We start from the raw sequence: 13,702 nt of genomic DNA on the forward strand, positions 1-13,702 counted from the left end.
CATGGTGAACAATGAAAAGGTTTTTTGCACTTTACGGAGTGCATTGACTTGATTATTAGTTGACTTCTAAAAGTGCCTGTTGCGATACAGTGTATAAAATATTTAATATGATGCAAAACTAAACTACGGGAATAATATGAAGGTCACCAAACTTGGGTCCAAACATTTTAGTTGAAGAAATCCTGAGGTTCTTACCTAAGTAAGAGTTTGTCTGGATAACTACTGAGTAAAAAACTGAGAAAGGATATCAGGCTTTGGCTTCATTGTTGATATTGCTTTGATTCTTGTCTAACTACAGTGAAGTTTTGCCACTGCGTGGTTGAAAATGGAACTAAAACATATGAGATAAAATGTTATTTGTTAATCCTGATTACATTAATATTGAATTTTATAATGTAAATACTTCCATGGAACTGGGTGGGAGAGTAAGTATTATTCATATGGAGTAAGGGTTCCAGAATCAGAACTGTAGCTAGCAAACCAAATCCTTTAGAGGGTTTAATTATAGTCATAACTTTTTCTGACAAAGAAAATTAAATTAGTATGTTTTTGTATTTATTGAAATCACATAAAATAATTAGAAGAGAAACAGAACTATTACTTGATAGGAACATCTCATAAAAGAATACATAAAAGAACTTTGCTCTTCTATACCCTATAGTTTTCTTACTATACACAGTAAGCTTTCAGGCTGAAATCTTCTGATTTACCCTGAAGCTTCTTTAAACTTCCTTTAATCAAAATAATTTAAATTTACTGCTATTTATGTTTGCAATACATTTAGTGGGAGGCCATCTGACTATGGTATTCTCTTACCACAATTCCTTGGGGGATTTCCATAATTTGAGGTTGCCTAACCTGTCCCATTACTATATCTGTAATTAGGCACATGCAGAATCACAAAAGCTTATCCATTACTGAAAGGATATTTTGATTTTCTTTCTTTAAATGTATACAGGTTAAACAAACAATGCAGTACCAACAATAATACAAAAAACTGAGATCCCCACAAGGCACTCTTCCACAACTGTATGGAAAAACCTGACTAACTGGGCTCCTGCAACACACCCTGAAGGTCATCAGGCCTTGATAGCCACTGAAGAAAAGTGCTATGTAAGAGCTATTATTAACTTATTTATTTATTATTACTGGGCCAAAGCAGCAGCAAAATCAAGAGTCCAGGACCACTGAGAACGTCTTGCCCTCACTACCCCATAATGTATAATTCTAGGGACCATCAGTTAAAATGTCACAGCTGAATTCACAACTGTTCGGTTAAAGCATGGAAGAAGAGGTGGGGCCAGATAAAAACAAACAAACAAACAAACAAACAAAACCAAAAAATCCTAGACTCCAGGAAATGAGAATCGTTTCTTCCGGCTGCTATGATGACACAGGGGACAGGGTCCCTCCCCCCCCCCCCTTGGGGACAGGGATAGTATTAATTCTTGTCCTGTGCTCTGCAGGAACACGTCCAGTGGAACGTCTTATGGGCTACTCTGATCAGTTTACAGCAGCTCCCAGCAGGTCAAAACTGTGAGTTTGCTGCACTAACCCAAACTTTTCCCCCAGTGACTTTATTCCACTACAGCCTGAAAGAACCAATGGTGGCAGAGACTGCAGTGAATCTGGCTTTTATCTATAGGGGTCATTTAACAATGTGGGCTTTTATCTACTGCTTGTCCCTTGTAGAAATCTACCAATTTCACAATGTCTTGTTAAGTAAGAATGTATTTCAGCCTCTGTGCATTCCCCGCCTACTTCTACACATTCTTTTAGCAAGTTGAAACTGTGAGGAAAGTGTTGGAAAATCTCTGAATGCAGTTACAATACACTAGGGATTTCGCTAAAGCCAAAAATCATACATCGCAACAGACATATGTGGAAGAAGTTCTCATCTTATCTGAGCTTTCACTGCATTTATTTAAGTGAACTATTAGTGACATATTATGTAATCAGGCTCGTTTGGGTACACGCACGCACACACACACACACACACGCACACATCTGCACAAGCACACACAGAGACAGATACATTTTGCCTTTATTCCAAGGAGATGCATGTTGGCAAGGAAAACCGCAGAGGATAAAAATTGTGCATGCATCATTACAGCCACTTTGCAGATGCAGTGCAGAGATGCTCAAGGGTTGTCCATGGTGAGGGAGGAACATGCAGTGCAGCATCCCTTTCTTCTCTTTGAAAAAGGAGAATCCTGCCTAACATGAGTGGCACTCTGTTGTATGTGTGCAGGGGCCAGAAACCCAACTACGCCTCTGAGACAGCACATCATGCTCCCCTTTGGTCCAGGGTGCACTGGGCAGGGAGAAGGTTTTTTTCCTTAACGTACTGTTTGCATATAGTCCAATTCCAGTTTTACCATGATGCTGCATGTTATTGAAAAAGCTCCCTACACACTTCATCCTCAATAGTGCCCAACAGGTTAGGACTTTGGTCACTGACAGCCATGAGTTAGAGTCTGATACCCACCTGCTTCACTGTTTTCAGGCACAGTTACTGCATAAAAACTATGGCTGAATGACATCACCTCCTCTTGTTCCCTTGTAGAAATGGCCAATAGAGCTGTGGCTGTCCTAGCTGGGACACCTTGATCTGAAGCCAATACCAGCAGGTGGGAACTGAAACCATCAGAAGGCAATGGTTCTTGAAGATAAATCTCTCCTGTATTGATGTCAATACGGAACATAGTTCCAGGTACTCCAAAATTAAAAACCACTGCACCATTTGGCCCCAGATCCATGTCTGCAGCTCTCACAGTGGCTATTGTCTGATTCACAGAAGTTTCAGGAGGCACATAAACTTTGAAAGGGTTCTGTAGAAAAACGGGACTATTGTCATTGGCATCATCAATGTGCACCATAATGTTAACTGTAGTACTTCTTGGGCCTTGGATGCTACAGTCACTTGCCACTGCTCTAAATGCATACTGAGATTTAGTCTCCCGGTCTAGTGCTTTTGTAGTAACTATAGCGCCAGTTGTACTGTTAACAGTAAATGCTCCAAGGGTGTCATCAATGAGTGAATACATGACCTCACCATTCAGGCCACCATCTTCATCTGAAGCAAAGAGCTCAAGAACTACTGATCCTTCCTTAAGGTCTTCTGTCACAGAGGTCTGATAGTTCTTCTTTGCAAATACAGGGCTGTTGTCATTTTCATCCAGGACTGTAATCTGTAGCTGTGTTGTGGAGCTTCTTGGTGGGCTGCCCAGGTCATGACATGCAATAATGAGGGTAAAGTTGCTGGCATCCTCCCTGTCTAAACTACGAGTGGCCAAGAGTTCTCCTGAAGTATCATTTAGAGTGAAGTATTCTCCAATATTTCCACCTTTAAAATATGATAAAAATAAAACTATCACAAACAATTCCAATTTGAAAAAACCCTTTGCTAGTACCATTATGTTAATTGTAATAACATGATTCTATTGCTAGTACAGCTGGTGCACTCATGTGCCTTTGGCATATTTTCCTCCTTTTATAAAAATTAAAACCTGCACTTCATTTAAATCAGTGGGTGGCAGTGACAGTAAATCCAGAATGTCATATCCTTTTACAGAACAGCTATTTTGCCAGATGCATGTCTTTTTTCCCCAAATCAACACACCTTATAAAATCTAGTGCAACTATACTGCTGCACAAAGTGAACTCTTCCCAACCTTGGCTACAAATTCCAGAAACCCATAAAGCATTGCTGACAACAAATATGGTTATTTGCCCCTTGCTTTCATCTACAAACCTGTCTCTTAGAAGTGAACAATAATGAGGTCTTTTCCACTTTTTTCATTTTTAAAGCTACTATTAAATATCTGGAGCAATGGATTTTAGAAAGAATTATAATGTTTTTTTGTTAAAAGTGACCGGAATAAGTATATTTCAATAGATCAAGATAATTTTCAAATTAAAAGCCTAAAAATCAGATGACTCTATAGCCCTTTCTACATAAAGCAGGGATAATCAGCAGTTATCAGTGCTGCCATCAATTTATTTTTGTAATACTGCGGAGGGCCCCAAATCAAAGTAAACAGTGTCTTGCCATTTTTGGGGTGAGGGTAGTGCAGGAAGGTTTTAAATAGTTGGGCAGGGGCTGTGTTGGAGTTTCTTGGCATGGTGCACTTGGGGATGGTTTGGCAACTTGGAAGACCGATTGGAGGATTTTATTATTGGTGGATGAAAGAAACTTTCATCACCTGGAAGGTGGACTTGGTATCTATCCACACCTATTTTTAAAGTGAAAAGAGGATTGGGTTGGGGGCCCTTATTTGATATGGGGAGGCTGAAGAGAGAATCATAAAAAGGTTGAAAAGATATTCGTTTAGTTTTAGATTAACTGTTACTTACAGTCACTGTGGTTCTTTGAGATGTGATGCAGACATCACACTGAGGTTTGTGAGCACCCAGAGCATTGGAGCCAGAGAAGTTTGCCTAGCAGTACCCATAAAGGGGTGGCGTTCATGCCTTGTGGCCATAGCCTCTCCCACGGCTATATGAGGAGGTGCCGCCCTGACCTCACTCAATTCCTTCACACCTAACGCCAAGAGACTAGTCTCCGATGCAGAGGGGATGGATCGTGGAATACACATTAGCGTCACATCTCAAAGAACCACAATTAACATGCCCTTTTTTCTTCTTTGAGTATATGCAGTCATGTATACCACTTAGGTGACTCACAAACAGAATCCACAGGAAGTGGGGTTCTGAGTCTACTTAAACAAGAACTGCAGGAATGCCTTCCCAAAGTCTGCATCTGCTTTGGATGCCATGATAATGGCATAATGGTTCATATTGTACATATTGACAACCCCGTGGCAGCCCTGCAATTATACAATGTTGAGACATCACTGAAGAATGCTATTGAAGTAGCTTGCACTCTCATAGAATAAACTCACACCCAGAGAGGGGGCGTAGCTGAAGCTGTGTCATATATAGTTTTGATGCAAGAAGTTATCCATTTAGAAAGCGTCTGTGAGGAGACTGCCTGCCCCTTCATACGGTCTGTATACGACACAAACCGATGAGATATAGTCCTGTCCAAATAAAAGGCCGGACATTGTCTGATGTCCAATGTGTGAAGACACTGCTCCTCCGGAGATGAATTCGGCTTAGGAAAAACCTCAGGCAAATATATCACCTGGTTTAAATGAAACTGAGAGACCACTTTAGACTCAAATTTTGGGTGTGGCCACATCACCGCTTTGTCTTTGGAGAACTGTGTCTTTGGAGAACTGTGTGTAACGAGGCTCTGCCATAAAAGCCTGAAACTCACTCTCCTTGCAGATGTTATCGGCCGAGGAATGCACATTTTTGAGGAGAGGGACAAGATCCCAGAGGCTTGAATGGAGGTCCACTAAGACCATGTTATGGTTCCACCGGTGGATGGAGACAAAGAATTCACTTCAAGAATCTCACCACCATGGCACTCGAAAACACCCATCTTCCACAAACGATGGATAAACGGCTGAGATCTCCACTAGATGCACCCTCAAAGAGCTAAGCACAATGCCTGATGACTGAACTTGCAGTTCATCTTTTACAGCATGGGCTGTACTCCATGGGCCAATGACCACATTGAAAGACACTTCCATTTTCCAGAAAAGAACATCCTGGTAGAGGGTTATCTACTATTGATCAGGACCTGTTGACGGAGTCCAAACATTGCTCTTCCTCCTCATTCAACTAGGAAGCAGTCAAGCTATAAGATGCAAAGAGCTGAGCATGGGATAGGAAGTGCGACCAAGATTCTGTGTGAGCAGGTTGGGATGGACAGAAAGGATATGGGAGACTGAATTGACAGTGCAAGAAGGTCAGAAAACCAGCACTGCCTTGGCCATGCCGGGGCAACGAGGATGGTGTTGGCCCAATCCACTTTCAGCTTAAGGATGAATTATTGGGATCGGAGGAAAAAAGTGTACAGGAGAGCTGACTGCCAGTTGAGGTGAAAGGAATTGATCAGAGAGCTTGGACTGAGAACCTCTCAAGAGCAGGACAGGTGACATTTCATGTTTTCCCTTATAGAGAACAAGTCAATCGTCAGGATGCCCCACGTTAAAAAGATGACTCGCAGGACACTTGGCTTCAGACACCACTTGTGATTAAGAGAAAAATTCCTGCTGAGATGGTCTGCAAGATGAGTCTGGACCTCGGGCAAGTGATCGGCTATTGGAATGATACAGTCTTCAGTGCACAACTGCCACAGCCTGATCGCCTCTTGGCAGAGCACCCTTGTGTGTGCTCCCCCTTGACTGTTCACATAATACATTGTGGTGATACTGTCTGTAAGCATGTGAACTACTGAACCCTTGATGCAGCCTAGGAAAACAAGATAGGCATTGTAGATGGCCCAAAGCTCCAGGACATTGATATGCAGGGAAGCTTCCTGCTCTGACCACAGAGCCGGAAGCTTCCTGCTCTGACCACAGAGCCTGAACTTTCAGTGACCCCAGATGTAGAGCACTACCAATCTGCGGATATACATTTTAGATCCACAGATATCTGCATCCATGGACAATTTTTGCAGATCAGACTTGGATACAAATGTTATATCGGTGCAGTACTCTACCCAGATGTGCTCCCCAACTTATGAAGGAGGTGTCGGTGACAATAGTGCTGGTTGGGAAGGGCCAGGCGAAGGGAATGCCTTGACATACATTCCCATGAACTGTCCACCTCTGCAAGGAGTCCAGGATCAAAGGAGGGAGGCGGATCAACCTGTCCAGGGGGTGAGGGGTTCGATAGTAAACAGTTCTGAGCCACATCTGAAGAGGACAAAGGTGCAACCTTGAAAACTGAACCACCTGTGCGTATGCAGACATGTGACCTAAGAACCTCAGGCACATGTGAATTGTTGTGGAAGATTGAGACTGCAGATTGAGACAAAAGCAGAGAATTGTCTGGAAACAGTTGCTTGACAAAATGCTCTTGGACTCATGCAGTCTATTAGGGCCCAATAAACTCAATTTTCTGAGTTGTGACCAGTGTTGACTTTTTGGTGTTTTGGATGATACCCAGATGGTCGAGTAAGCATGGTGTTATCCATACATGAGCAAGAACTTGTTCTCTGGACCTGCCCCTTAGTAGCTTGTCATCCAGATATGGGAAGACATGGATTCCCTTCTTCCTGAGGTATGCCGTCACCACGACCATACATTTGGTAACAACTTGTGGGAGGGGGGGGAGGGAGATCAGAAGACAGACTAAAAGGAACTGTGTACTGAAAATGGCAACTTGCCATGACGAACCGGAGAAGTCTTCTGTGGCTCAGTAGAATTGCCACATATAAGTAAGAGTCCTGAAGGTCAAGAGCAGCAAACCAGTCATTCTGAGTGAACGTGGGGAGGACAGCTGATAGGGTGACCATATGGAACCTCTTGTATCTGATATATTTGTTAAGGTTGAGGAGTTCAAGATTAGGCCTTAAATCTCTCTTGGATTTGGGTACCAGGAATAGATGCCTTGACCCCAGTGTTCTGGAGGAAATTCCTCCAGTACTCCCAAGGCCAATAAAGAATGGATCAGCTTGATGAGCAGTATCTCATGAGGGGGACCTCAAAAAGGGACAGGAAGGGATGGTGAGGAGGAGGAGTGGAGAGAATCTAATTGGCAAAGACCAAACTGACGGTGCTTAGAACAGTTGTAATCGATCCCCAAACATCGTGAAAGTGAGCTAGCCTTTCCCTAAAAGGAGATGGGGGTAAAGGAAGTGATGACCAGACTGTTGTTCTGGATCAAGGAGTCAAAATGGGCACTTGGGGTGGGTGTCAGGGGATAGCGTTTTGACTGGCCGAACCCTGGACCTGATTGTCTTCTCCTCTGGGATCTATGCCCCTTTCTGGGGTAATCCCGCTGTCTCAGGGGAGGGAAAGGCTGCCCAAAAGGTGTGTTGCAGGTGGTATTGTTTCTGCTTTTGGCCACCAAAGCAGTCTCTGAACTAGTGGTATGTACAACCCCAAGGACCATAGGGTGGCCCTAGAATCCTTGAAGGAGGAGAGGGTTCCATCCATGTCGTGAGAAAATAACACCCTGCCACCGAAGGGCAAATCCTCTGCATGTTGGGTCTACAGCCAGGATGCCCTTCTTATGGTCACCAGAGAGGCCACAAGTCTCGCCAAAGCATCTGCTAAGTCCAGCAATAATGTCTTGGCCACTCACCGGCTTTCGATGATAAACACCCAAACTTTCTCTCTACAAATTTCAGGCAGCTGGTCCACAAACTTAGACATAGCTGTCCAATTTATAAAGCTGTACCTGGACAATGATGCCTGCTGGTTTGTCATCTGCATTTACAGGGAGGAGGAAATGTAAATCTTCCTGTCCATCCTTTTCAAGTCCTTGTCCTTAGGAGAGGACTTAAACCTGCCCTGCCAGACTCTATCATGCACTACAGTTATGTCTAGGAAATATGGAGCCAGGTGGGAGTAAAAACCCTCAAATCCCTACACTGGGACAAAATAGCATTTCTCCATGTGCTTTGCAGTGGGCGGTATGGAAGCAGGTGTTCTTCAAAGAAGGCTTTAGGATCCTATCGTTGATAGGAAGGGCTATCTCCCAGGAGCAGAAGACTGCAGGATCGCCATAACTCTGCCTGAATGCCCAGGGAAGCAGCTACATGCTGTAAAAGGTCTGGAGAGTCCTTGAAATCTTCAGGTATTGGAGTGGAAGAGCCAGACACTGCTGAATCATCTGGGGATGAAGAAGAGTTGGTTAACTGTGCCAATGCTAAAAAAAAAGGAGAACTTGTGGCACCTTAGAGACTAACAAATTTATTTGAGCATAAGCGTTCGTGAGCTACAGCTCACTTCATCGGATGCATCCGATGAAGTGAGCTGTAGCTCACGAACGCTTATGCTCAAATAAATTTGTTAGTCTCTAAGGTGCCACAAGTTCTCCTTTTCTTTTTGCGGCTACAGAATAACATGGCTGCTACTCTGAAAAATGTGCCAATGCTGGCTCCCATTCCTGGATTGGTGGAGCTGGAAGGAGTAGCTCCATGAGCTCTGCACGGGGAAGGCTCACTAGTGCCTGATCCTGCTGTGGGTCCACAGTTGCCACCACCAATCTGCCTGGCGATCTCTCCTTAGAGTGAGCTGAGAAGTGTGACCTCCCCAGCCAAGGAGCATCCCACGGAGGACACTAGGCATAAGGATAAGGTATTGATGGACAGCAGGCACTGGGCCAAGGGCCCCTGTCCCAACTGTGAGACAGGTGCCAATCCTCGTGCTCATAGTGCTCCATAAAGGGTCCCCGATATGGGTCAGGTTATAGAAAGCAGGAGGAGGAAGATCACGACCTCAACGCCGAGGAGCCTCAAGTTTCTGGGGATAAAGGTGGAGCCATATCTGAGGAAGTGATTAACTGGTTTGACTCATCCATCGTCCTAAACAAGGCAGGGACCAGTACAGATGATGGAAGCCATACTGCTGGCACCAAGTATGCTGCTACTGGAAGTGTTATTGACACTGAAGTCAGCGGCAGTACTGAAGCAGCTGATGGTGCTGAAATGGAGGGCTGTGAAAGCCACCATGGTAACATCTGTCATGCCAAATGCAACCATGCCAAGAAGTTTTCCAATGCCAAGGAGGTCCCTTGCTTGAGCCCAGTACTGGCCCTGGTTCCACAGACTGTGGAAGGGGAACATTGGTGTGCGGTGCCAATTAGCCCAAGGGTTCAGTGACCCATCCAGCCAACAGGGATGTAAAGGATGTAGCTATGGCAAAGTCCTGGATGAAAGGAGAGGTTGGGATGGTAAGGCAGAGGTGGTCCATATCTGCCTGGTATACTGCCAGCATGCAAACAGTGGATGCCTTGTTGATATTGGACTCAACAGATGCCCCAGGGTCAGAAGTGTAGTTCCTGGTACGGTGTCTCTGACCTCCCTACATGCTACTCTGGGGAGTGGTTAGAGACATTCCACATCCTGGCACTTACCCTTGCTGGTCCACGCTCTTCCTGGGGGGAGCAGAAGAGTCCCCAGGAGAACTGGAATGGACTTGATTAGTCTTATGCAACCTTTTCCTCTGCGCTCTCCATAAGGATCTGCTCCTTCATTCAGAGAAGTGCTGGCTCCAGAGCACGAAATGCCAACAATCTCAGAACCCGAGAGTTACCTCAGATCCGATGAGAGCCTTGGTGACAAAGCAGGCCACATGGCTTGTTTGGACAGGTGCTGCTTCAGGCGAAGGTCCCTATCCACCTGAGTCTATTTCATGAACAATCTACAGATCAAACACCACTCCTTGACTTGGGCCTCACCCAAGCACAGCAAACACCTTGTGTGGGGTATCGTTATTGGGATCATTCCCCCACACGACGGACAATGTTTAAACCACGGTGATGGCATCACAGGGGTATTTAACTAAATACAACTAACACTAAATCTAACACTAGGGGTACTAACTATATACAACTAGAACAAGACACTAAAATAGTGAAAGGTTGTGAGGTTAAGACCAAAAAGAGCTCTAACTCCAGCCATGGACTGTAAGAAGAAATTGATGGGGGTTGGAGAGGCGCCACCTCAGATAGACAGGGGAGGGACTAAGACCACAAGGCAAGAGCACTGCCCTTCTCTAGTCACTGCTAGTCAAGTGACTGGAGAAGACCACAAGGCACTGGACATGCACACACCTAAGTGGAATACACAGCTGCATCTACTCGAAGAAGAATCTAGCATTTCCCAAATGTGGGACATGCATAAGGGGTATAACATTAAGATTGGCAGGCCTTTAATGATCCATGGAGGGGATGACATGGGGTGCAATTGGTTTCATTTTCCTGAAGGTGAGCTCAGTTTTCAAAACTGTTGATCTAGTTCATTCCCTGCCAATGCAGGATTTTTTCTTGCTGTATATTCTTGTATTGCTTTATCCAGTCTAGTTTTAAATGTCCCAAACATTTGAGCTTTCATCTCTTCCCTTCTGTCACTATCCTCACCAGAAAGAGCTTTTGCAACATTACACATTTCATCCCATATGTAATACCCTGGAAAAATGTCTCCTTCTTCTTGGTGATTGTATCCTTCATGCACTTACAGATACTTACCATGCCCTCTCTTCATCAGCAAGCTATATTTAGGTCTTTTATTCTTTCTTCATATTTTCACTCCTCCAGATTATTTTTGTTCCTCTCTTCTGTACACTCCCAAATCTGATCGCCAGGCTGAGAGGTTGGGTTGGAAGTGTGTGCCAGTGGAGGAGGTGGAAGGTTTTTTCAGTTTAAAGGGAGTCTTAGGACTCCCCATTGCTCTAGCTGAGATCTATCTGGACTGGCTGAAATCAGAACTATTTTAAAACCTGAAACTCCTGTTTAACTATTTTCTGACAACTTTTTTTGGTATTAGTAATATATGGAATAAAGACCATACTTACCAATTATTTGATATCGTAAAGTTCCATTATTGCCAGCATCTCTATCTACAGCCAGTGTAGTGTGCACTATTGCAGGCTCTTGATTCTCCAGAATCTGAATCTCAGGGACAGGAAGGAGAAATGTAGGAGTATTGTCATTTTCATCCAGTACTTTGCAGATAACTGTTGCTGTGCTGGATAAAGAAGGGGTTCCACTGTCTCGAACGAGGACTGAGATTAACACACAGAAAGCAAGCTTATATTAGTGATGTTAGTGTAATGATGAATCTTCATCAGTAGTATCAAAATATTAGAGTCCATGTATAGAGTTCTGCTCTACAGAAAATCAGAGTACTTGTGCTAATACAGCTGCTCTCTGTTCCTGAACATCTTGCTACACCTATCAGAAAAAGTCACATGAAATTGAGAAAAGTTAACACTGATAAGTGAACCCACACTCTCCACATCCCATTTTACAGTACATCAAACATCTCACACTGTTACCTTTTATACTGAGAATCTCTTGGGCCTCCCTGTCAAGTGAGGCAGTTGTCATCACCTGTCCAGTATCTGAGTTTATCTGGAAAATCTCAAACCCATTTCCTGGTAAAATTTCATACTGAAGCAGGGAATTTATTCCTTAAAAACAGAAAGGAAAATCCAGTAAAATATGCTGCTTTATGATACTTTTTTTCTGTGATCTTTAGTCTGCGGAAAGTGTTATGGATGAAATTAATGGAATAGCATTGTTTTTGCAGGAAACTTATACAAAATAAGCTGGGCACTTCACAGAATCAACTGCAAAACATGGTCCCTGCCCTGATGAACCTATAATCTAGTTTTAGGTGTGACATGATCAGCGTAGGTAATGTAATTGAGAAGGATTGGAGTTAAGGACAGAGAAGGACAAGAGCAACAAGATCATACAGTAATTGAGTCTTGGCATATGCACATTTTAGCAGCTCAGTAAAGTGTTTGTTTTTAAAATTATTAGTGACTCACTTCTCATGTGCATCTCAGAAGCAGTGTGCCTAGAGGAACCTGTTCAGGAACCCATGATGACTTCAAGAGACTGGCATCAGTATCTTTACTTCAGTTGATCTTGCCAGGGAGAAATCTCCAAGATGAAATATTTGGTTTCAAAAAGCCTTCTAGGATTCCCAGAAATGACCGTTTAAGACTTTTCCCTCCAATATAAGTTTCTACAAGTATGAACTCCATACTATATTCCTAATTAGTCCTTCGAACACCTTGCTATTTAACGAGCTCATTATAACTTTGTCTTGTGTAATTCCTGATTATACATGCAGACATATCACTTGGTGTATAGTATGGGATCACTATCATGTCTGGGTGTCTCTGGGGCAGCGGTGGGCAAACTTTTTGGCTCGAGGGCCACATCGGGGAATAGAAATTGTATGATGGGCCACGAATGCTCACAAAATTGGGGTTGGGGTGCAGGAGGGGGTGCGGGCTCTGGGGTGGGGCTGGGGATGAGGAGTTTGGGGTGTAGAAGGGTGCTCTGAGCTGGTTCCAAGGGGTTCAGAGGGCGAGAGGGGGATCTGGGCTGGGGCAGGGGTGCGGGAAGCGGTGCAGGTTCCAGCTGGGGGTGCGGGCTCTGGGATGGGGCTAGGGATGAGAGGTTTGGGCTGCAGGAAGGTGCTCCGGGCTGAAATTGAGGGGTTTGGAGAGCAGGGGGGAATCAGGGCTGGGGCAGGGGGATGGGGGGAGGCTCAGGGGGTGCAGGCTCCGAGTGATGCTTACCTCAAGCAGCTCCTGGAAGCAGTGGCATGTCCCTTCTCCGGCTCCTATGCAGAGGCACGGCCAGGCCACTCTGCACACTGCCCCATCTGCAGGCACTGCCCCGGCAGCTCCCATTGGAGCACGTAGGAGCCAAAGTGGGGCCATGCCGTGGCTTCTGGAAAACACGTGGTGTGGCCCCCGACCCAGCGCTCCAGCCAGAGTGGGGCTGAGCTGCGTGGTGCGGCTTGCAAGCCGGCTTAAAACAGCTCGTGGGCCGGATCCAGCCCATGGGCTGTAGTTTGCCCATTCCTGCTCTGGAGAATAAGGAGATTAGCAAAGGTAGACTTGTTTTAATTTTTCTTTTCAAAGCTGTCTGCCTCCTGTGTAGATGGATAAATCTGCTTCCACATTCTTATCCATTATGGATTCAAAACAATTTCTCCCATTTTTGTTGTGGTTTCAATGCTCTTCCAAGGAAAGTATAACATTTCCATTGTTGGTTATAGAGTAAGATCATTCACACTATTAACTTCAATGAGATTAATCCTATATTATACACCAAGGGCAACTTGTATTCATCTTGTACTATTGTGCAAGTATAT

The 13,702-nt window shown here is 44.4% G+C and overlaps 1 protein-coding gene across 3 annotated transcripts in view; it reads right to left on the reverse strand.

The window, feature by feature from the left end:
- The window catches only part of DCHS2 (dachsous cadherin-related 2), a 235,685-nt gene that overhangs the window by 33,738 nt on the left and 188,245 nt on the right, over positions 1–13,702 (reverse strand). Inside the window, exons 11-13 of one of the 3 annotated variants that reach the window (XM_027833465.3) lie at positions 11,862–11,996; positions 11,379–11,588; positions 2,489–3,346 (exon numbers count right to left, since the gene is read on the reverse strand). In XM_027833465.3, the coding sequence (XP_027689266.2) occupies positions 2,489–3,346; positions 11,379–11,588; positions 11,862–11,996 (1,203 nt within the window). Of the gene's footprint in view, positions 1–2,488; positions 3,347–11,378; positions 11,589–11,628; positions 11,758–11,861; positions 11,997–13,702 lie in introns of those variants that run through there. The other 2 variants (XM_043545865.1, XM_043545864.1) reach the window with 2 other exon arrangements.

The sequence above is a fragment of the Chelonia mydas genome, chromosome 4 (assembly GCF_015237465.2).
Source record: "Chelonia mydas isolate rCheMyd1 chromosome 4, rCheMyd1.pri.v2, whole genome shotgun sequence".
NCBI lineage: Eukaryota > Metazoa > Chordata > Testudines > Cheloniidae > Chelonia > Chelonia mydas.